The sequence below is a fragment of the Equus caballus genome, chromosome 19, assembly GCF_041296265.1.
Source record: "Equus caballus isolate H_3958 breed thoroughbred chromosome 19, TB-T2T, whole genome shotgun sequence".
Classification (NCBI taxonomy): Eukaryota; Metazoa; Chordata; class Mammalia; order Perissodactyla; family Equidae; genus Equus; species Equus caballus.
The window spans coordinates 3,990,893-4,016,704 of record NC_091702.1 but is presented as its reverse complement, the minus strand read 5'-3'; the positions used below and the strand labels follow the sequence as shown (position 1 = coordinate 4,016,704).

General features: G+C 39.6%; 1 protein-coding gene across 1 annotated transcript in view; it reads right to left on the bottom strand.

Annotated features, from left to right (window-relative positions):
- Nucleotides 1-24,485, bottom strand: part of KPNA4 (karyopherin subunit alpha 4) — a 61,812-nt gene extending 37,327 nt beyond the window's left edge. The window contains exon 1 of the mRNA XM_023623208.2: nt 24,156-24,485. Coding sequence (XP_023478976.1) covers nt 24,156-24,224 — 69 coding nt within the window. The 5' untranslated portion in view covers nt 24,225-24,485. The remainder of the gene's footprint in view (nt 1-24,155) is intronic.
- Between the last annotated feature and the right edge of the window lie 1,327 nt (nt 24,486-25,812).

Genomic DNA, 25,812 nt, shown 5'->3' with positions numbered 1-25,812 from the left:
AAGGCTGCCAAACTGGCTACAGGCTTATTTATAGGCCAAAGAGCTATCTAAAGGACAAAAGCTGTAAATAGGGGGTTGGGGTGGGAAGAGAGGCAGAGAAAGGGACTGAGCAGAGAGTAGAAACTTCACCCAAATTTTTCTATTTCTTTTCCTGTAATGCAGTTAAAGTTTCTAAATTCAGGGAAAAGGGGACAAGAAATTGTCAAAAAATTGACGGAAGTGAATCTTACAGAATACAGAATGCTATTTCTATCTAAAAGAGATTCGGTTTTTATTTAACAAATAATTACTATGTGTTCCTTACTCGCTAGGTTCTAGGGATTAAACACTTTATTCTCATGGAGGGTAGGGTTTAATACTTTCTTTCCTATTTATGGCTACTTCATTTCTAATTAGTGGCTACTTAATTTCTAAGTCACTTTTTACCAATGTATAGTTTTTCTTTAAAACTCTAAAAACTATTAAGATACGATGATGTAATAATATACTATATGAAATTTGAATGTTTTAAATTTTCTTGAGTAAAAAGTTAGAGTTTAGACTAGTAAATCATTTCATTAGAGAAAAATATTTCAAGAAAATTCTTCGAAAGTTAGTCATACAAAGGATAAGAAACATAATGCTTTGATTTTATTTCATTCAGCCTGACTGTTATTCAGACCTTAGGAACATTAATATTTAGGTAGCAGCACAAAAAACAGAAGAGAAAAAAAAGTTTAGAAATTAATCAGGCATGAGACATTTTGTGGGGTGATGGGATATATTCTAAAACTGGATTGTGGTAACAGTTGCACAACACTGAAAATTTACTAAAAATCATTGAATTGTACACTTCAAATGGGTGAGTTTTATGCAAGGTAAACTATATCTCAATAAAGTACTTAAAAAAGTTATATATACATACACATACCTGTCCCCCCACAACATGAATTACTATTGTCTTACTATTTAGAGTCTGTTGGAAAGCATTCACTCAATCATTCAAATATTTATTAATCACCTATTTGCCAAGCACTAGAAATACAAAGATGGACCATACATAGCATATCCATAGCCTTAAGGAGGCAGTACTCTTATGACAGAGAAATATAATTTAATAAAATAGGAATAAGGTATAACATTTAGCAAACATTGGGTGCAAAACACCATTCTAAACATGATACTTGATTTTCCTCATTTAATAAATGTAATGTGTTACAATGTGCACACCACTGTTGACAGTAGACAAAGTAATACAGATAAAATATAAGCTAAATCTTTAAGACTCAATGGAAATTCACTTAGAGACAGGCATTCCAGGTAGAAAATATCACGTACACAAAATAGAGGATTATAAAAGATGGCACGTGCAGAACCTATTGAAGAAGATCAGAAGCCAGGAACGGAAAGGTAGGCAAGGAGCCAAATCAATCACGTCATGAAAAGCTAACCTGTACAACATTTCAGAGAAAAGGGAGTTACTGGTGTTTTCAACCCAAATGATCATCACATCCTAAACATACTTGGTACAATAGTTGTTCAACCCAATTTATATGGTAAACCAAAAGCTAAGAACACATAACCACAGAAATCTGTTTTCCCATTCCTTTCCTATTTCTCCCTCCTTTTGTCTCTACTTGCAGATCTCTAGCAGCAGCAGTCATGGTGCTTATTCATGCCTTTGCCAAACAGTATATAATGGTACATTACAGGCAATTTGCAGATGATTAGCAAATAAATTCCAAGTCTGCATTTATGACAATAAAATGAAAATTTTAAAAGCTTACTTAAACTGTGGACTTATTTCTCAGACATAGTATTTATTAATAGTAGTAGTAAAAAAAGTTCTAATTAGCACTACTAGTGATGGGCAAAAGTCTTCATAAACAGAATCATGTTCTTATCTCTCACAAGTAAAAAAAATTAATGGAGAATGAATGTAAGAGGAGTTTGAAAGTAAATTCAGGGTAGGAGACCAGATTTAACCTTGGAAACTATTGCAGCAGTTTTACGAATTAATTCTAGTCTATAGATACCATACTTTAAAATGATCCACATCTAAATTATAAGCATTGAAACTTAATTTAGGGCTGGCCCGTGGCCGAATGGTTGAGTTCGTAGGCTCTGCTTCGGCGGCCTGGGCTTCGCCAGTTCGGGTCCTGAGTGTGGACCTAGCACCACTCATAAAGCCATGCTGAGGGAGCATCCCACATACAAGAACTAGAAGAACCTACAACTAGGATATACAACTACGTACTGGGGGGTTTTGGGGAGGAAAAGAAAAAAATGGGGAAGATTGGCGACAGATATTAGCTCAGGGCCAATCTTCTGAGAAAAAAAGAAAATTTATTAGTACATGAATATAATTTTAAAAGTCAAAAAAATGTAAGAAATTGTTAACAGTTGTTAACTCCAAGGAATGGGAGTACAGTAGAGTTTCACTATCTATTCAATACTCAAACAATAAGGAAATTATTAAATTCAAAAGTTACACACATCTATTTGGAAAAGCCAGAAGTTAAAGGTTAGAAACAGGAAAAAGTTGAATTTCCAGAGTTTTCTATAGTCACCTATCTTGTACAAAAGGTATACATGTGGTAGACGAGAAAATGTATGCATACATACATATGTCTCCTTCCAAGATGAGTTACTACTATATGGCTATACTACTCTACTAGTATATGGCTACCAGTCCCAACTCTACCTTGAATTAATGTAATCTTAGACAAGCTACCATAATTATGGGCATTAATTCCCTCACCTGTAAAGAGAGAGGATTCAAGAGATTTCTAAGATCTTTTTGCCTCAAAAACTCTATCAATTTTATCAATTTCAAAGAAAGAATGTTGCAGGGGCTGGCCCTGTGGTGTAGTGGTTAAATTTGGTGTGCTCCCTTTTGGCGGCCTGGGTTTGCAGGTTCAGATCCTAGGTGCAGACCTACACCACGGTCAGGCATGCTGTGGCGGTGACCCACGTAGAAAATAGAGGAAGACTGGCACAGATTAAGCTCAGGGCTAATATTCCTCAAGCGAAAAAAAAAAAAAAAAGGAAGATTGGCAACAGATGTTAGCTCAGGGTGACTCTTCTTCAGCAAAAGAAAAAAAAAAACCCCAAAAAACAGTGTCACAAAAATGTTTAATTGCCATTTGTACAAGTTACTACACATAGCTCAAAACTGCAAACAATTGAAGAGCTATTTTGTAGCTCTGGTATAGCTGCTCAGCGTTTTCACATTTTGCACATTTTTTGCCTTAAATTACGCCGCAATGTTAAAAGAATATGGAAATCATTGAGCCTTCAATAGCTAGTTTTGGTAGCAGAGATAATTACCAGACAAATGAATTCTGGTGGTGTTGATGAGCTATCTGGTAAGGAAAGAAAAAAGATTAAGAAATGACCATAGTTTTGGGGAGACACATATAACCCTCTCAGAGATGGGAAATGCTGCAAGGTAAACTTTCAGAATCAATTATGGAAAGGGATTAAGGACAACACATAGAGAAATGCTACATTAAACACATATTTAAGTTATCTATGAGCAAAAGGAAGGTACTCCCTTCCCTTTTTTTCAATATAACAACCTTAATTTATTTATTTTATTTTTTATTTACTTATTTTTTAAAGATTGGCACCTGAGCTAACAACTGTTGCCAATCTTTTTTTTTCTTTTTCTTTTTTTTCTGCTTTATCTCCCCAAATCCCCCCGGTACATAGCTGTATATCTTAGTTGCAGGTCCTTCTAGTTGTGGCATGTGGGATGCCTCCTCCACATGGCCTGATGAGCAGTGCCACATCCGTGCCCAGGATCCGAACTGGCGAAACCCTGGGCTGCCGAAGCGGAGCTTGAACTTAACCACTCAGCCACGGGGTTGGCCTCTCCCTTCCCTTTTACAATGAATGGATTATAACGGATCGATGAAACGCCAGCAAGAATGATCATTTCTCTTCAAACGTTTAAATATTTTATAGAAGAAATAAAATGTCAGGAACTGACTGAATGACAGGATGAAGAAAATGCAACTCGTGAAAGATACTAGGAAAAATTATAGAGAACAAGAAATGAAATGAGATTCAACCAAATTAAGGAAGTCAACAGAACCCAAGCTTTTACATCACTGCTGAAGAAAGCTGATTTCTCTGCTTAACTGGTACATTCTCAGATGATAAAAACTAATTACTTTTTTCCTTAAGTATTATATAAACATAATTCAAATTCACGGTTTTGTTATGGAAAAGTCTACACAAATAACGTTATAGGATTCTGTGACTGGAAAGAGTAGAAATCATTTAAACTATCTCACCTTATAGAGAAAAGCACCCAGTGACTTCCCCAAGAATAGTAAGGCTCAGATTATCCTGGCCCAAGTCCAGTGTTTTTTATACTACACCACACTACTTTTTATCCTAGGTCTACTTCAGTTACATCTCTCTTCAAGCTACTCTTCCTCAGTACTTATTTTCAAAATATTCTTTAATTTTTCTTTGTGAACTTATATTCAAATATTTCAACACTAGCAATAGAAAAATCTTCATTGAAAGGCAAATTACCAAATTACTTTATTAAAACACCACTTATAGCAGCGGTTAAGTTCGCACGTTCCGCTTCTCAGTGGCCTGGGGTTCGCCAGTTCAGATCCCGGGTGGGGACATGGCACCGCTTGGCAAAAGCCATGCTGTGGTAGGCGTCCCACATATAAAGTAGAGGAAGGTAGGCATGGATGTTAGCTCAGGGCCAGTCTTTCTCAGCAAAAAGAGGAGGATTGGCAGTAGTTAGCTAAGGGCTAATCTTCCTAAAAAGAAAAAAAAAATACACCACTTATAAAGCATAACTCTAGTTATGCTCACATACTAAACGAATGTGTACATCTACATAGGAAGCCATTCATTCACCCAACAAATGTTTACTAACACCTACCATGTGCCACAAACTATTCTCTGTGCTAAGGATACAGCAGGGAACAAAAGGACAAAAATATCTGCCTTCATGGAATCTACATTTTGGTGTGGGGAGAAACAATAACTAAAAATAAAATACATGGTATGTTAGACAGTGACAAATATTAGAGAAAAAATATAAAGCCAAGAAGTGGGATATTTTTAAGTAAAGACCTTAAGAAGATGTGTGAGAAAGCCATGTGGTATTTGGCAGAATATATTCAAGGCCAGAGGGATTAACAAGTGAAAAGGGCCCAAATAAGAGAAAAAAGGAAAGGCAAGGAGTCCAGGGTGGCTGATAGGCAATGGAGCAAAGAGGAGGAGGAAATGGATGCCTGCTGTAAAGATTTTGGCATTTACTCTTAGTGAGACAGCTATGTTATTGGGCGAGTACATCTTCAGGCACTCCAAAATTAAGAGGCAGAAGACTAAGAAGGAACAGTCAGTGAAACAGAAGGCAGCAAAAATCTGAGAATCTGACAGCAAGTAAAAAATTATTTTTCAAGGAAGCATAATTAACTATGTCAAATGGTGCTGGAAGGTCAAATAAGATGATGACTGAGAACCATTACTGAATATATATTTATTTTGTAAAGTAATTTAATATGGCTAATCATCCTCATGAAAACAAAGGTTCCAATATTTCCATCTACTATGAATTCTAGTCTGTTTCTGTTACCATTTATTCCCATCCATGGACATTTAATAACTTGAAAAATACTACTCAAGACAGTTTCTAACCCACATCTCATTTATGGCGCTACAGTACTTTACCTGAGTAAGTTACAGAACTAAAAGTGAACTCTGGTATCTACAAAACGTGAAGATTTCTCCAAATGCAAACAAAACCCACTCTCTAGCCCTTCCTTGTTCCCTTAAGCCACTCTGCAGGCAGAGTCCCATTTCTGACTGGAGGGTAGTATTTCTAGGACAAGAGTGTGACTAAATTTGTGTAAACTGGCCAAAAGGATTCCCCTCTATCAATGCAGTCAATGGAGTAGACTACATTTTAACATATATAGCCCCAAATCAACCACTTATACAAGAATGAACTTAAAAAAACTTTCAACCAGGAAATATGCCAAATACACAAAAAAGTATAGAAAATCCTAACAGAAACCCATGTATTAATAAATGTTACTATTTTGTCATATTTGCTTTACTTTTTAAAGAAATAAAAATTTCAAAGTGCAGGGGCTGGCCCCGTGGCCGAGTGGTTAAGTTGGCGCGCTCCGCTGCAGGCGGCCCAGTGTTTCGTTAGTTCGAATCCTGGGCGCGGACATGGCACTGCTCATCAAGCCACGCTGAGGCAGCGTCCCACATGCCACAACTAGAAGAACCCACAACGAAGAATACACAACTATGTACTGGGGGGCTTTGGGGAGAAAAAGGAAAAAATAAAATCTTTAAGAAAAAAAAAAAAATTTCAAAGTGTTATAGATACTGCTAAAATCTCCTCTCCTTTGCCTTTTTTCCTCCCCAGAAGCAATGATTTTTATGAATTTCTTTAATTCTCATGGGTATTTTTACTGTGTTACCAACACATCTATAGTAGTTTTATTTCAGCTTTTTACATGAATGATATCATACCATACATATCCTTTTTTAAAATTAACTGTTTTTTAGAGCAGTTTTAAGTTCACAGCGAAATTGAACAGAAAGTACAGAGTTCCCCTGTATTCCCCGCGTCTCTCCCACTATCAACGTCCCATACCAGGGCAGTACATTTGTTATAAGTGATGAACCTACACTGACACATCATTATCACCCAAAGTCCAGAGTTTACCTCAGGGTTCAGTCTTGGCGTTGTAACATTCTACGGGTTTTGACAAATGTATCCACCATTACAGTATCATACAGATGAGTTTCATTGTCCTAAAAATCCTCTGTACTCTGCCTATAACCCCTGGAAACTACTCTTTTTTTAAAAAATGATTGGCACCTGAGCTATCAACTGTTGCCAACCTTCTTCTCTTTCCTCCTCTTCTCCTCCCCAAAGCCCCCCGTACACAGTTGTATATTCTAGTTGTGAGTACCTATGGTTGTGCTATGTGGGACGCTCCCTCAGCATGGCTCGATGAGTGGTGCCACCTCTGCGCCCAGGATCCAAACTGGTGAAACCCTGGGCCACTAAAGCAGAGTGTGCGAACTTAACCATTCGGCTATGGGGCCGGCCCCCTAATCATCTTTTTCAACGTCTCTACACTTTCGCCTTTTCCAGGATGTCATACAGTTGGAATCATATAGTAAGTAGCCTTTTTTTTAAAGACTAGCTTCTTTCATTTAATAATATATATTTAAGGTTTCATGTAATAATGTATATTTAAGCCATGTCTTCTCATGGCTTAACAGCTCATTTCTTCTCAGTGCTGAATAATACTCCATTGTGTGGATGTACCACAGTTTGTTTATTCACCTACCAGAGAACATCTTGGTTGATTCAAGTTTTGACAATTATGAATAAAGCTGCTCTGCGTGAACCTAAGTTTTAAATTCATCTGCATAAACACCAGAGTGTGATTAATGACTCGTATGGCAAGAGCATGTTCAGTTGTGTAAGAAACTGCCACACTGTCTTCCAAAGTAGCTGTACCATTTTGTATTCCCACTGGCAATGAATGAGAGTTCCTGCTGCTCCACATCCTCACCAGCATTTGGTACTGTTTTTTTTTTCTTTTAAATTGTGGTAAAATATACATGAAATTTACTCTCAACCATTTTTTAAAAATTAAAAAAAATATATTTAATTAACCCCCCCATAACGTAAAATTTACCATCTTAACCATTTTTAAGTATACAGGTAAGTAGTGTTGAGTAAATTCACACTGTTGTACATCCAATCTCCAAAACTCTTTTCATCCTGAAAAACTGAAAACACTATACCCATTAAACAACTTTCTCTTTCCCTCTTCTCCCAGCAACCATCAAGCTACTCTCTATTTCTATGAATTTCACTATCCTAGGTTCCTAATATAAGTGCAAGCATACAGTATTCCTTCTTGTGCCTTTGCACTATGTACTCAGGGTCCATCCATGTTGTAACATATGCCATAATTTCCTTCCTTCCTTAAATCAGAATAAAATTCCACTGTATGTATATACCACATTTTATTTGTCCATTCACCCACTGAAGGACACTTGGGTTGCTTCCACCTTTTGGCTATTGTGAATAACGCTGCTATGAACGTAAGTGTACAAATCTCTGAATCCCTTTCAATTCTTTTGGGTACCAGAAGTGAAATTCTATTTTTTTATTTTTTGAGGAACCACCATATCTTTTTCCATAGTGGCTGCACCATTTTACATTCTCACCAATAGTGCACAAGGGTACTAATTTCTCCACATTTTCACCAATACTTATTTTCTGGGTTTTCTAGTAGTCATCCTAATGGGTGTGAGGTGGTATCTGTTGTTTTGATCTGCATTTCCTTAATGATTAGTTATGTTGAGCATGTTTTCATATGCTTGTTGGCTGTTTGTATATCTTCTTTGGAGAAATGTCTATCCAAATCCTTTGCTCATTTTTAAATAGAGTTTTTTGTTTTGTTGTTGTTTAGTTGTAGGAGTTCTTTATATATTCTGGAATATTAACCACTTATCAGATTTAAAAATATTTTCTCCCATTCTATTGGCTGCCTTTTTACTATGCTGATTGGGTCCCTTGATGCACATAAGTTATAAAGTTTGATGTAGTTCAATTTATCTATTTTTTTCTTTTGTTACCTAAGCCTCTGTCATGTCTAAGAAATCACTGCCAAGTTGAAAATCATGAAACTTTTGTCCTATGTTTTCTTCTAAGAGTTTTATTGTTCTAGGTCTTACATTTACGTCTGTGATCCATTTTGAGTTAATTTTTGTACATGGTGTTAGGTAAGGGTCCAACTTCATTCTTTTGTTTGTGGATATCAAATTTTCCCAGCACCATTTGTTGAAAAGGCATTGACATTCTTCCACTGAATGATCTTGATACCCTTGTCAAAAATCGTTTGAGGGCCTGGCCCAGTGGCGCAGCGGTTAAGTGTGCACGTTCTGCTACTCGGTGGCCCGGGGTTTGCCGGTTCAGATCCCGGGTGTGGACACGGCACCGCTTGGCAAAAGCCATGCTGTGGTAGGCACGCCACGTATAAAGTACAGGAAGAAGGGCATGGATGTTAGCTCAGGGCCAGCCTTCCTCAGCAAAAAGAGGAGGATTGCAGCAGATGTTAGCTCAGGGCTAATCTTCCTCAAAAAAAACACAAAAACCCAAAACACCACTTACAAAGCATAACTCTAGTTATGCTCACATACTAAACGGATGTGTACAGCTACAAAGAAACAAAGGTTTCTTTCTGGGCTGTTTTATTCCATTGGTCTGTATGCCTGACTTTATGCCAATACCACAGTTTCAACTACTGTAGCTTTGCAGTAAATTTTAAAATCAGTAAGTGAGACCTCCAACTTTTTCTTCTTTTCCAAGATTGTTTCGGCTACTCAGGATCCCTTCAGAATCCATATGAATTTTAGGATGTATTTTTCTATTTCTGCAATAATGTCATTGGGGTTTTGACAGAGACTGCATTAAATCTGTAGATAGCTTTGGGCAGTATTGACATTTAACAATAGTAAGTCTTCCAATCCACAAACACAAGATGTCTTTCCATTTGTGTCCTCTTTAATTTCTTTCAGCAATGTTTTGCAGTTTTCAAGTGTCTTTCACCTCATTGGCATAATACTCTTGAAGTTCATCCATGTTTTGCAAATGCTAAGAGCTCATTCTTTTTTATGGTCAAGTATGGCATTTATTATGTTCAGGTACTTTCCTTCTATTCTCAGTTTGAGTGTTTTTATCATCAAAGAGTGTTCAATTTTGTCAAATGCTTTTTCTGCATCAACTGAGATCATGTGGTTTTGTTCTTCATTCTGTTAATGTTGTATATGCATTGACTGATTTTTACATATTGAACCATCCTTGCATTCCAGGAATAAATCCCTCTTGGTTGTGGTGTATAACCCTTTAATATGGTATTAAATTCAGTGTGCTAGTATTTTGTTGAGGATCTTTGCCATACTATTCATCAGAGATGCTGTTCTATAGTTTTCTAGCAGTGTCTTTGGCTTTGGTACCATGGTAACGCCAGCCTGAGAGAATGAGTTTGGAAGTGTTCCCTTGTCTTCAGTTTTTTGGAAGAGTTTGACGAGGACTAGTGTTAATTCTTCTGTAAATGTTTGGTGGAACTAACCAGTGAAGCCATCTGGTCTTGGGCCTTGCTATGTTGGGAGATTTTTGATTACTGATTAAATCTCCTTACTAGTAATTGGTCTGTTCAGATTTTCTATTTTTTCATGATTCAGTCTTGGTAGGTTGGGTATGTGGGGGATCAAAATTGGCCACCCCAAAATGTGTCTCTCTGGCATGAGGATTATTTTGGGACCATTACTTTAAAAAAATGCAGACATGAGAGAAGCTCTGAAAAGTAGAATTTTACCCTTTGCAAGAGATATTTACATTTGTAAGGGAAATCTCCATCTGGAAAGGTATCTCCCTCTCTGTACCAGGAAGAAGTGTGGATGACCTTATCTCTAGAAACTCATCAATGTGGAAGGCAGGGACTTAAATCTGCATAATAACCTTACTCTTGTTTACTGTGCTTTCCTGGTAATTTCCCATAAGTGACTCCTCCCACCCCAACATCCTCCTTTGTCTTTAGCTGAAGATGGTACTTAAGATGATAGCCTCCACCATTTTGGTGAGTTGCTCAGTTTTCCTGAGTGTCTCCTATGTATACCAGTTATAAAGCTTTGTTTGATTTTCTCCTGTTATTCTGTCTCATGTGAATTTAATTCATAGCCCAGGCAGAAGGATCAAGAGGGTAGAGGATACGCCTTCCTCCCTGCCTACAGGTGTTTCTAAGAATTTATCCATTTCACCTAACCTATCTGATTTGTTGGTATGTAAGTCAAACATATCCTTTTGCAATACTCTTTTCTCTATAAGACACGTTAGTAAAAACATTATCTTACATGAGGAAACACCAAAATATGGGTACATAAGTAACCACTCTAAGAGTTCAATAAAGGAATGATCAATACGAATTGGTGTGATGAGGGAAAACTTAATTGAGGTCTCGAGGCTTAACTTCAACCTGGAAATATCAATAAGAAATAGCAAGGTAATGGGAAGACTAGAAGGAGTTTCCAGTAGGGACCCAATAAAAGCAAAGATAGGAAAACACAACCAAATGTTAAAGGTGAGGTGTGTTCACCTGCCTCAAGTGGGAGAAGAGTCAGAGAGGAAGTTATATGGTTGGGGGAATTATAAACTAAAAAGGTCAGAATTAATTTGGTCAGATATTTTAGCTTTTGCCCCTTCACCAGCATTTATCCAGCAAGCACTCAAATATCTGCTAAACTGAACCAAGAACCAGAAATACCTAGCTTATTAAGAAATTTTGACTCTTACAGATAACAGGAATCCACTAAAAGTTTCTGAAATGAAAAGTGAAAATAGCAATGGTGTTCTGGGAAGTTTTCTGAAGTGAGTGCATCCCAGTGGTTCTCATCTGGGGTGATTTTTCCACTGGGGGGACATCTGGCAATTTCTAAAGACAATTATAGCTGTAATAAGTGGGGAGCAGCATGTTACTGATAGAGGCAAATGGATGACTACTGGGCAGAGGCAAGGGATGCTGTTAAACATCCTACAATGCACAGGACAGTTCCCCACAACAAAAAATGACCTGACTCAAAATGTCAATAGTGCCAAGGTTGAGAAACTTTGCTGTATTCTACTATGAGTTATTCTCATGAGAACCCAAATTCAGTTCAAATATATTTGAAAAAATGTACACAAGAAAAAGGAAATATTTCAAAAGATTAATAGCAGTAAGATTATAGAGTATAATTTTTTCCACTTTTCTAAAAAAATGTTTACAATTACCATGCCATTATCATTTCAAGAGAAAAAAATAAATTTGACTTGAAAAGTCTGATTTAGTCACTAATTCTAATCAGAATACACTTTTTTTTAAAAAATTTTATTTTTTTCCCCTTTTTCTCCCCAAAGCCCCCTGGTACATAGTTGTGTATTCTTCGTGGTGGGTCCTTCTAGTTGTGGCATGTGGGACACTGCCTCAGCGTGGTTTGATGAGCAGTGCCATGTCTGCGCCCAGGATTCGAACTAACGAAACACTGGGCCACCTGCAGCGGAGCGCATGGACTTAACCACTCGGCCATGGGGCCGGCCCCCTACACGTTTTTTTTTTAAAAGGTTCATTTAATTCCCTCAAGTGTTTACTTAAGTGCCACTTACATGCCAGGCTCTGTGATAAGAATTAAGAATAGAGTGGTATTCAAAATGGACAAGATCCATACTCTCAGGGAGTTTATAGTCTGAAGGGAGAAATCAACATCGAGTAAATATACTAACAAGTTCTGACCAGTGTTTTTAAGGAAAACAACGGGCGGGGGGGTTAACTTTCAATTAGCTTGTTCAGGGATGGCCTAAGTAAATGATACTGAATACTCAAAGGATAAGAAACACCCAGGCAGGTAAAGGAATGGGGATGAAGGTGGAGGGCATTCTGACAGAGCAGTACGTGTGAAGAGGAGAGCACTACTGATGTGTTAGAGGAATCAAAAGAAGAAGAATGAGAATATGGTAACTAAGGAGATAACAGGGTGAGAGGTAGAAATAGACAGGGACCAAACCTGGCAAAGCCTTGAAGGTCTAGGTAAGGAGTTTGGAAGCTAAATGTGTTGGGAAGCAACTGAAGCAGAGGAGGGGCAGGATTTAATTTACTTTATCTTATTTAAAAAAAATTTTTTTTAAAGATTGGCACCTGAGCAAACAACTGTTGCCAATCTTCTTCTTCTTTTTTCCTTTTCTTCTCCCCAAAGCCCCCCAGAACATATTCTAGTTGTGAGTGTCTCTGGCTGTGCTATGTGGGACGCTGCCTGAACGTGGCCTGATGAGCGGTACCATGTCAGTGCCCGGGATCCAAACCCATGAAACCCGGGGCCAGCAAAGCGGAGCGCGTGAACCTAACCACTAGGCCACGGGGCCGGCCCCTAATTTACTTTATTTTTTTAAAAGAACCATGCTGGTTATTTTACGAATTAGAGAGGAGCAATGGCAGAAATAAGGCAACTACTGTGGAGATGACATAATAATGAAGTAATGATGATTTGCCCCAGATTTTAACAGTGAGAAGAAAGTTAACAGAAAACTAAGAATGCAGTGATATTAACTAAATAATGTCATACTTACAACATTGTCTAAGAGAAACTGCTCTTTCCAGCGATGCTGCTATAGAAGCAGGCAAAAGACATTCCTTACCATGTGACACCCCTCCTTCTGCACATCACAGCTGACTGGTGGTGGGGGGAAGGGGAAAGCCCTGACTCAAGAAAAGTCCATCTGTAAGCAGGCCAGCAGTAAAAACCTGCTCCAGCTTGGGCAGAGCTTACCAGCTCAGATTATCTCAGCAATTTAATGAAAAACTACATAAATATGAAGACAGACAGTATCCAGGAAAGATAAAACTTAGTAGTTGAGTTAGTGGCTGGCAGAGCAGTACAGTGAAGATCCCTGAATTCCTACCACCAAGACACTCCTACCTGAGGAATCTTGGATAATGTGAGAATTGGTTCCTTAATTTTCCTAACACTCCACCCTTATTTGACCTAGTCTGAATAAGGTGTTCCTTGCACTTTTTTTTTTTTTTTGAGGAAGATTAGCCCTGAGCTAACATCTGTGCCCATCTGCCTCTACTTTATATGTGGGATGCCTGCCACAGCATTGCTTGCCAAGTGGTGCCATGTCCGCACCCGGGATCTGAACTGGAGAGCCCCAGGCTGCCAAAGCGGAAAGTGCAAACTTAACCGCTGCAGCACCGGCTGTGCCCCCTTGCATTCTTAAACGCTTAATTAACACAAGTACCCGCTAAGATGGGATTTTCATTTTACAGATATTGAGGCTAAAAAAATTATTATTAAGCTTTCCTAACAGAATATAGCTAATGATATGCAATCCTAGGTCTTCCCATTCTAAAAATCAAGCTTTTCCAGAAATCTCAAGGGAAAAGTTATTGGATACCAAACACTTAGGATGTCCTTTCCCTTCAAATTTAAGGTATATTATTTCCTCTAAACTTGAGTTTAGGAAAGCAAGATAAGAGATCTACTACAACACCAGCTCACTGTGGTTGAACATCCCCACAGGGTCAGTTTAGAGCAGGGATTCGAGAGACCTTGATCTGCTAGAATATAAACCCCATGAGAACAGGAACTAGGCCTATGGTATTCATGCCTCTATCCTCACTGCTTAGTACACAATCTCAGACACAGAAGCTGAATAAATGTTTGCTGTGCAAATGGATTCAATACAGGGAGGAAGAGATGAAGAAGTCACTGAAAAACAGCTGCCAAGAGTTCACCTGTGACCCTTAGGCAGTGGAAAGTTGTCACAATCCCCACTTGGCAGCCCAGGGTTTGCAGCTTTGGATCCTGGGTGTGGACCTACACACCGCTCATCAAGCCATGCTGTGGTGGCATCCCATGTACGAAAAAAAAAGAGAGAAAGATTGGCACAGACGTTAGCTCAGAGCCAATCTTTCCCACCAAAAAAAAAAAAAAAAAAGGGCAAGAGAAGCCCAATACCCATTAGCAGTCATTTCCCATTTCCCCCTTGTCCCAGACCCTAGCAACTATGAATCCACTTTCTGTCTCTATGGATTTGCCTATCCTGGACATTTCATATAAACGGAATTATACACTATGATCTTTTGTGAATGGCTTCTTTCAGGTAGCATGTTTTCAAAGTTCATCTTTGTTGTATCATGCAGCAGTACTTCATTCCTTTTTATGGCAGAATACTACATATTCTATTGTATGTATATACCACATTTTGTTTATCCATTCATCAGCTGATGGACATTTGCACTGTTTCCACTTTTTAGCTATTATGGGTAACGCTGTATGAACATTCATGTACAAGTTTTTGTGCAGGCATTTGTTTTCGATTCTTTTAGGCTTATATCTAGGAGTGGAACTGCTGGGTCACATGTTAACTGTTTAACTTTTTGATGAACTCCCAAATTGCATTCCCAAGTGGCTTCACCATTTTACATTCCCATCAGTCCTGTATCAGGGTTCCGCTTTCTCCACATCCTCACCAACATTTGTTATTCTCTTTTTGTTTATAGCCATCCTAGGTGTGAAGTGGTATCTCATTACAGTTTTGATGTGCATTTCCCTAATGACTAATGATGTTGATCATATTTTTTATTTGTTTATTGGTCCTAGTTAAGCTTTTTCATCATTTAAAGATAATACTGTTATTGTTTTAAAGCTGGAGAACAAAAGGGAATTAGGAAAAATTATTCAAGACATTAAGAGAAAAAATGTGAACACTCTGATATAAGACGTCGTTGATCAACAACAAAGTCAATTCTACAGATACACTTGTAGTACAATGAACATCGCCACAGATACTCAAAGGCAAAATGAGGAACCATTCTACATCTGTATTGGATGGTGGTGCTTTATAATTTTGTCTTCTATAGGCTTTTTCTTCCTTTCTTCTTATTCTAACAGACTCTTCATTCTTGTGGCAAATCTGTGCTTTAAGTGGAGGTAGCAAACCCCTCCCCAATTACAGCATGAGAGCATGCACGCGTGCACACACACAAACTCACAGTTGGACGTGTGGCACATAACCTTGTGCTGGCCACAACCATCTTCCCCTGCCCGCAGAATTCATTCAGGTATAAGGACGCAATCAAATCTTGATCAGAGTCCTCCCTAGACTTTCACTAGGATTCTTGTCATAAGTTAACGCCAGCTGTGGCCCTGGACTTCATGGGTTATGAGAGCCGGATTCCCCCATCAGGCTTAAACTAATCTGAGTTGGGTTTCTGTTCCCTGAAACATAACTACACAACATAAAAACCAGCTCTTTCAGCCTAAAGCGATCATATCTAACTGTCAATATCAACATTATGGAAAAAGAGTTTATGGTATCCTTAAAGCCACTATTCTAAAGAGAGCCAGAAAATACTGGGTTTTACACTTACTAAAGAACTGAGTAATGTAATAATTATTTGAAACCCTTAAGACTACATTTTGCTAGTTTTAGTGGACCAGCAACAGCTGAAAGTGGTTAAAGAGGACCAGGTATCTAGGCAAGATAGTAGTAAACGGGATAGGTTCATTTAATACAACCAAGTAGAGACTACTTGGAGGGCTTTCAGGATACAACTACTATAACTAAATAAATTTATGTAACACCTACTCTAAGCAACCACAAAGACACAGTACAAAAACGAAAACAAGAATTAAACTAGAATTTTCATTAAAGGACAGGAAACTGAGGGAGAATGTGATTTGCTTTCTAATATTAAAAAAAAGTCTATCATCAAATTATGAAACACCACATTACCTTAGGAGTCTAACTTTTGTTAATAAAAATTTAATAAACTTCTAGGTTTGCCAAAATACATTACAGAAAATGTAATTTACATTAAGCTTAATGTAAATTAAATTTAGGGTAAAAGTGACTAATCAAATTTTGTTCTAATAGTAAATAAGCAGTAATAGAAAAAAGTTTAGCATTTTAAATAATCAAGCTAATCTGTATCACCAGCAAACATCTATGAGCTTAAATCATTTCTCATTATGGGTACTAAATACTGTGAATTAGAGCTACCTTGTGGTAACACAGTTACAAAATATACACAATGTATTTACTAACCTATTTACAACACAGCATTAGAGAAATGAAGTCAGAAACTAGTACTTTTGTGACAATTTGGTTGAAGCATGCAGGAGAAAGGAGGCTTTCACCTGAGTTAACAAGGGAAAAGGAAGCCTTCCCCAATTCATGAGATGTGATCTGAATTATGGTGCACAGTGGCATAAAAGGAATTGCAAACAAAATGTTATTCTGACAGGAACACAGGGAGGTTATTTTGATGTAACGCGTGATTAAGCAAGTTGGTAGAAATAAAAAGAGCCTCCATTCACTTTGCTGTACTATATACCAGGTGTTGTCAAGCATTTAAATGATTTAGAGAGACTGTTAACCTCCATAACTATTAAATGGAGAAACTAGGGTTCAAATTCGGATGTAAATGACTCCACGGTCCATGTTCTTTAATCGTGATACTATAAAGCCTTTTAAGAGCTTTTATAAATTAAAAGTAACAGTGATTTGTAACAGAAACAATAAACAAAGGCAGTGGTTCTCAAAGTGTGGTCCATGGGTCCACGTGGGCCTACCAAGACCTTTTCAGGGGGTCTACAAGCTCAAAACTATTTTCACAATATTACTACTAATACTTTTATATTGTGTTAACATTTGCACTGCAGTGGATAAAACTGCTGGTGCTTTAGCATGAATCAAGGCAATGTCACCAAGGTGTAGTAGTAATCATTGTATCTCAGTTTAAAAAAAAAAAGCCAGCTCACTTAAGAATGTCCTCGATGAAATGGTAGGAAGTTATTACTTTTTTTCTGAGCCAGCCCTGATGGCCCAGCAGTTAAAGTTCAGTGAACCCTGCTTCGGCAGCCTGGGTTTGGTTCCCAGGGCGCAGAACCACACCACTCATCTGTCAGCAGCCATGCTGTGGCAGCGGCTCACACTGAACTAGAAGGACTTATAACCAGAATATACAGCTATGTACTGAGGCTTTGGGGAGGGGGAAAAAAAAAAAGGAAGATTGGCAACAGATGTTAGCTCAGAGCACATCTTTCCCAGCAAAACAAAACCAAACCAAATACAAACCTGGCCTTTCCTTTCTAAAATTTTGTGATAAAATGGGGATTACACATAAAGCACTTCTGCAGCATATCCACTTCTGCAGTAGGATGACTGTCTCAAGGAAAGTATTTGTGTGATTGTCCAAGTTGCAAATTGAATGAGCCACTTTTTTCATGAAACATCATTTTTACTTGAAAGAACAACTGACAGACAAATTATGGTTATCCAGACACTGTCTGGCAGATGTTTTCACCAAAATGAGCAAAGTGAGCTTATGGCTTCAAGGAAAACAAGTTACAGTATTTGCTGCTAATGATAAAATTTGAGCTTTCAAATGAAAGTAAGAATTCTGGAAAACTTGTATCCCCCACTATGAGCTTGATAGTTTATCAGAAAAATCTTAAATATGGGGAAGCTATGTGGTGACAATAATAGTGAACTTTCATTGTATAATAAAATGTGTCAGTATCTGGAAGATCTGCATAATTCACTGAATTAATATTTTCCAAATGACCAATACATGATGTTACAAAATCAGACATGGGTAAAAGATACATTCCAAGCGCAGGACAGACCAGTGGATTTTAATCTAACACAGTAAAAAAAGTTCACTGATGTGGCTTCAGATTCCACATTGCAACTAAACTTTAAGAAACTACTATTTGTGGCGTTATGGTACAGTATCAAAGAATAATTTCCATAATTATCTGAAAAGGCTATTAAGGCATTCCTCCCTTTTTCAACTGCCTATCTGTGTGAAGTTGGATATTATTTACACACTTCAACCAAAACAGTATATCACAAAAGACTGGAATCGGAAATAAGATATGTAAATCCAGCTATCTTTTCTTGAGCCAAAAATTAGAGACCCGAAAAAATTGTTCAACATGGCTGTTCTCCTCATCAAATTTTTTGGGTTTCGGAAAGTAAGTTACTTTTCATTAGAAACGTATATATAAAATAGCTTTATTAATGTTATTTTTATATGAGTTAATATTTCAAAAAATTCTTTGCTTTAATCTTTGAAATGGCAAATATTGATAGAAACTCACAAACAAAGCTCTTTGAGAGTCCTTAATTTTTTTTTTATTAATGTTATGATAGATTACAACCTTGTGAGATTTCAGTTGTACATTATTGTTAGTCATGTTGTGGGTACACCACTTCCCCCTTTGTGCCCTCCCCCCCCCTTTCCCTGGTAACCATCGATCAGATCTCCTTGTCAAGATATTAACTTCCACCTATGAGTGGAGTCATATAGAGTTCGTCTTTCTCTGACTGGCCTATTTCGCTTAACATAATACCCTCGAGGTCCATCCACGTTGCTGCGAATGGGCCAATTTTGTCTTTTTTTATGGCTGAGTAGTATTCCATTGTGTGTATATTCCATATCTTCTTTATCCAATCATCAGTTTCTGGGCATGTAGGTTGGTTCCACGTCTTGGCTATTGTAAATATTGCTGCAATGAACATGGCGGTGCAAGGAGAGTCCTTAATTTTTAACAGCATAAACAGGTCTTGAACCCCAAAGCGTTGAAAACTTCTGAACTAAGGCCATTACAAGCTTGTATATATTGTCTTTACTCAGGAGGTGTCAACAGAAAGATTGTATTAATTGGTGGAAAAGGGAGTTTCCCTCAGCCCTGTCTTTTACTCACCTAATGGAAAGCATAGTAAATGGACTGTGTTCTCTAGAGTTTAAAGTCCACAAATGATACACAATTTCCAAAAATCTCTCTGGGAAAAAACCGGAAACACTTATAACACATATTATACCCTAAGGACTATGCTAGGTACTTTCACAAACAATCTTTTAATCAACTTTGAGATCTGTATTAAGGCTAAGAGAAGTTAAAGTAACACAGTACCGTAGGAACAGTATAGACTTGACTTTGACACACCTGAGTTAAAGTCAATCCCTTGAACGCTATGCTAAGTCACTTAACTCTAGAGTTTTTTCATCTATAAAATGAATAAAATTCCTACTTAGAAGATTGAGAGAAATGAGAATACACTTAAAAGCATAAACAGTAGGTGCTCAAAAAGTTAGTTCCCTTCAATCACACTTCTTTGTTCTAAAATGAACCCAGCGAATACCCAAATCGTCTTTCAAGGTTAGATTTTGACGACAAGCTCTCATTTCATCACCAGAGGCCTCAAGTAGATGAATGCTGCTCCAGAAAACATTTAAAAACATTTCAAGGACCCACAACCACTATCAGGTATTAGGGATCAATGTTTAAAGACTACCTGCACATTTTTTCTAAAGCAGTTTCATTCTTTTAAAGCTAAATCACTCCTACATTCCTCCCAGTCTTGTATATTCGACAGATTAGTGATTATAAAAAACAAAGACATCTTGATATCTAAGAAAATTATCAATGAGACAGTTCTGAAATTGGTTGCCTTGTAAACGAGGAAAACTGGCAGGAAGCATAAAAAGAATTATTTAATTCCCAACTATATTTCTAGCCGATATTTCATATTGCCACATGCTTGGATTATTATATGAAAAATTAGACAGTAGTTATTTTAAGTAGAGTAAATATGTTCCAAGATTTGTGATGAGAGAGGTCAGTCTCTAAAAGTTAACAAGACTTAATAGCTTAACAATGCCTTTTCACTCTGTACAGTTTAACAAATCACCAAGGTCATTTCTAAACAACAACAAAACAGCTGATCAATTTATTAAACTCTTGCCAACCAAGTCACTATTTTTTTTTTAAAGTTCAAGCTGACTTCATATCATATTCCATGCTGTGTGAACAATCACAAGTTTCCAAGTATGTAGTATTTTAATCTTCTTTTATTTGTACGGTAAGTTTTTTTCTTAAAAGTTAGGTTTTTGTAAGATTTAATTATTTTTCTAACATAACTCGTGCTCTGTTTGAACGTGGACACTCTTGAGAACTTCTATAAAAATTATGCAGGTTTATTAGAAAGTCTACAAGAGAATTCCCCCTCTACTTTTAAAACATAAACTAGATGAGCTTAATTTGCTTTATTCTGACAAATTTTTTTCTATTTGAAGTTTTATCCCTACCCATTTCCTGTATTGCATTGTGCGTGCCCTCTCTATGGTTACTATTCTCAAACTAATAATGACAATTCTCTACCACACTGCATGAAAGAAAGCAAGCCTTGAACATCCTCTGACAGGTCCTGTAAATTATTTTAAATGGATACTGACATATGCCTTCTTTGATGCTTCTATCTTTCAAGAAGTTAGCATGACCACATTTTGGAGGAGCCAGAATGGTAGAAGGAAAGACAGGAATAAATAGCAGATTGAAACCTACGAATTAGTTTCAACTCTAACACTTAGAAATTATTATTTTAGAAGGGTCACTAATTCCCTGGGCCCAAACTGCCCTTCAATGAGCAATTACATATCTCTACATTAAAAATTAATTGTAACTTAAGTTACATATTCGCAGAGAAAAAACAAACAGCCAAGTGCAAACAAGGGAGTAAGAATCGATTATACTGAATCCTATTAAAACCCCTCCTGCGCCCCAAACAGAAAAACTGAAGGTGATACAATGCTCAGAGAACTGCCAGGCATCTTCCTAACATTCCCGACATTAACCTATTAATCTTCACAACACTCACGAAGCATACGTCAGGTACCTCTAGTTTTACAGACTGAAAGAACCATAAGACTGACTAATTCTTCCAAGGTCACACACAGATGAGATTAAACTAAACTCTAGGACGTTGTACTCTTCACAATTTTTCAAATCAACCAGTGTTAGATCAAACTGAAAAATGCTATAATTACCTCACTCTATATGCTATCCTCTGTATCTGTGCTGTCCATTAATGTAGCCAATAGCCCCATGTAGCTATAAAGCACCTGAAATGTAGCTAGTCCAAACTGAGATATGCTGGAAGTGTAAAATACAAGCCAGATTGTGAAGACTCCGTATGAAAAGGAATATAAAATATCTCATTTCTTTTTAATGCTGATTACATATTGCAAGTTATTTTGGATATATTGGATTAGATAAAATTCATTAGACAGCAGTGGTCCATTTCTTTCCAAAGACCTCCCAATGAAATAGATGTCATCATAAAATCTAAACCACAAAGCAGTGCTTTCTCAGGATCTGCTGTTGAACAACAGAGAAACTATATTTGGAAGGGGAGGAGATGAGCAGAGTAAGTGTTTTGAGGGACACAGGCATATACGTAATTAATAAATACACAAAATAGGCCATTCTGGTGTTCTTAAGGATAATAATAGACATTTCCATCTCATTACAGACATATGTGACTTTGAGTAAGTAATGAGTGAGGAGAAAGTATCACTTTCCAATAGAGTCATTTCCTTAGGTGGAAAAGTGAAAAGATTTCTATTCCTAATGTACACACAGGGTTATCAAAGTCACCAGAGGATGCCCATAAGGCACTATGAACTTCTCCAAAAAATCTGCCTAATGTGTACATAGTTATTTTAAAAAATCACATGTCATAATATTGCTTAATATAGAGTCAGCACTTTAGTCTTATTTTGACTAAAGTAATAAGAGATACAGAGAAAAGGGAAACATCAATTTAAAAAAAAAAGGATCACTTTAGAAAACAGTTTGTCAACCCCATAAAATGTTACACATAAAGTTACTATATGACCCAGTAATTCTACTCCTAGGTATACAAAGAGAAATGAAAACATAGATCCACACAAAAACGTGTACATTAATGTTCACAGAAATATTACGCATAATAGCTCAAAAGTGGAAACAACACAAATGTCTACCAACTGATGAACAGATAAACAAAATGTGGTATATCCGTACACTGGACTATTATTCAGTCATAAAAAGGAATGAAGCACTGACACATTCTTGTTACAACTTGTATGAACCCTGAAAACATTATGCTACCTGGGAAATCAAGAGTGACTGCTAACAAGTTTGGGTTTCTTTTTGGAGTGATGAAAAGTTCTAAGATTGATTGTGGTGATAGCTGCACAACGATGAAAACATCAAAAGCCCATTTTAAATGGGTGAATTCCATCTCAGTGAGGCTGTTAAAAAAAATACAGCCAGAAATGGAGGGGGGAAAAGGATTAGAAGGATTTGTCAAGCACCTAGTTGCTGTTTTTTGGGCTTTTGTAACTTTGTGGTATTTATGTTTCTAAGTTTTGTAATTTGTGATTTTTTTCTTATTCTAAATATTCATATTAGTAACATTTTTTTTCATATTATTACACAACTCGGTAAACTTACTGAAAATCACGAATTGTGCATTTAAATGGTGATTTCTATGGCACGTAAATTACATTATAGATGTTAAAATTTTTTCATTAAAAAAAGGGGTCACTGGGATAATGTCTCATGTTAACCTTAAAACAACCACAGAATTAACATCCACGGTCCCAGACACTTAATAGTCCCTCAAACTATGAAACCCACTAAGACAGCACAAAGTACCTTAGAGAGTGAATGTAAAAGAGATTTGTGTAAAGCCCCCAAAATAGTGACTACCTCAGTCAAATAAATCCTCAAAGTCCAGAAACAGGTGATGGGAAGGCGAAGATCTCAGTATAAAAAAGTACAAAGGGACAACATAAAAATACTACTAGACCACTTTCTCTTAAAAGCTAAACTCTTGATTCACATGCAGAATGGACGCATTAAAAAGAGAAACAAACAACTCTATTTACCTAGACTCTTAAAGCTGAAGGGAAGAACTCTTCTACCAGAAATCTGTGACTTGTGTGAGTGTGTGTGTTTAACCCACACACCTTATGTAGCCGGAGAACCTCGGGAGCAGCTGTACCTAACATACTGAAGGGTTTTTTCACCCTTTTAAAATAATAAGACGCGACGGTGCCCTTCCCCAGCTCACCCCACCCCCACCAGCCCTAGCAGCAGGTGGAGAGAAAGAACACTGTAGGCTAGCGGATGACAGCTTTGTATAACCCTTTGGACCTTATATGCAAGCACGCAGCTGGTGTCTCCCAGGACGGGTAAAAAGACTTGTGCACGAGCTGCAAAGAGGAGTCTCGTCTACCCAGAGGAGGGCACACCGTGAGTACATCTGGAACCAGGAGAGAAGCACGGGCCGCTGGAAGGCGTGAGCATCCCCAGGAGGGCCTCCCCGGCCGGGCCGTGTGTTCCGACACAGAAGCTGACTCCCGCAGCCCGGCCCCGGGGGCAGGCGAGAGCGGGCGTCGGGAAGCCCGGAGCCGCCTCTCGGAGGACACGCCCCGGCCGCGCGGAGGAAGTTCCGAGCCGCGCTCGGGGCCACACGCGCGCGGCCCGCCGCCGCCTGCCTCCGGCCCGCGGCGCCGCCCGGGCCCGCGCGAGGGCCCGCATCCCCGCCGGTGGGGCCGCCGCACTCCGCGGCAGCCTAGGCCGCAACCCGCCGCCCGGGCCGGCCCCAACTTCCCGGCGCGCCCGCACCGGCGTCACGGCGGCGGCCAGCGCCATGCCCGCCCGCGCTCCGGTCCGGCCGAGCGCCCCGAGCGCGGCCCCCGCCCTCCGGCGCCCCGACCCACCTCCAAGTCGCGGCCTTTGTTCTTGAAATTCTTGAGCCGTTGGTTGTCCAGTTTCTCGTTGTCCGCCATGGCCGGGCCGGCGACTCCCTCCCCCGCCCGGGCCCCGCGGGATCCGCCCCAACCACCACGCCGCGCCGACACTCCCGGAGCCGGGCCGCCGCCCGCGCCGCCCCCGCCGCCGCCTCGCTCCTCTGCCCGGCCTCCCGCTGCTCCTCCTCTCCCCGCCCGCCCCCCGCCCTCCCCGGCGCGACGGCAGCGCGGGCCGAGACAACAGCGGGCCGGGCGGCAACGGCGGCGGAATCTGCTGCCGGCTGAGGGGGAGGCAGCCTCGGTCTGAGGGCCCGGCGCCGCGGCCACGCCCATCCCGCCAACCCCGCTCGCCGATTGGTCAACCAGGCTCCGGCGCGCTCGGCCAATCAGAAAGGACGATGGGGAGCGGGGGCGGGGAGAGCGAGCGGAAAGGGGAAGCGAGCGGTGCTGGGAGTAAGGGGCCGGCGGTCGGGAGGTCTGGGCGGGGCGGGGCGGGGCGGGGCGCGAGAGGACAGAGGAGGCGGGGCCGCGCGCCTCCGTAGCCCGAGGGCGGAAGCGAGAGAGAATGAGGAGGCAAGAGGGGAGCCGCGGCTGCGGGGAGGCTCGGGACGAGTGGGTTTGTTCCGGTTGTCCTTCCGCTGCAGACGTCCGGGGCCCAGGCCCGAAGCCGAGGGGGAAGTACGTTCTCTTTCTCGGAGCGCCCGCTCTGCCAGGGCATTTCCTGCGCGCTCCGCCGACTGTACAGGAAGTGGGGGCTGCGCCTCGCGCCGTCCCCGGTGCGGGCCCCACTGCCCCACCAGCTGCGGTCCCCGCGGGGGCCTGCGTCTGAGGGCCGGGTTTCGGGGCCGGCCTGCGGGGAGACGTGCTTTGGGGGGCGCGGCGGAAGCGGGAGGGACGGTGGGTGGAAAATTAGACAAATCTGATTCATCCTCTCTGACCAAGTCCCCGCGACAGGTGGGAACTTGGGAAGCGCTGATGATGCTGTGACGATAGCACCTCCTAGGTGTTCCTTCTTAGAAAGTGCAGAAGCTACTTGGCCACAAAGTACTAACTTCTGGAAGGCGCGGTTGGTGACACCTAACATAGTAATGTAACGTTGTAACTGTTGAGAAAGGATACCGAATTCCGAGGACTTACATCTCTACCAGGAATATTATTACCAAAGGCAGAAATAACACAGGCTATAAAAGAACGTACTCAAGTATTCCTGGAAAAGGGAGAAAGAAATGGCTTAAAAATATTTAAATACCAACTAATAGCTCTTCAAATGTGCAGGGAAACGTGAGGTAGTCAGCAGCAGCTGAGGTCAGAAGGAAACGAGCAGGGTAGAAGCGTTGGGTGTGTTTAAATTTGGCGAGGCAGGGGGAGGAGACCCTAATTCAAACTCCTTTGGGAACTTTTATTCCTCGTCCCTTTCCCTCGCACTTCCTTACTAGCCTATTTTTTTTTTAGTAGAACAGCGTGCAGAGATAAAACGTTTAAAATGAGAATAGTACCTTTAAAGTCCTCAATACTTTGTATACTTTCAGCTGCCTAGGCAAACAGAAGCTGTACCTGGAAACAATTCACATCGAAGGTTAACTTGAATGTAAATTCAGTGCCCATTTTAAATTTAAATGAGAATCAT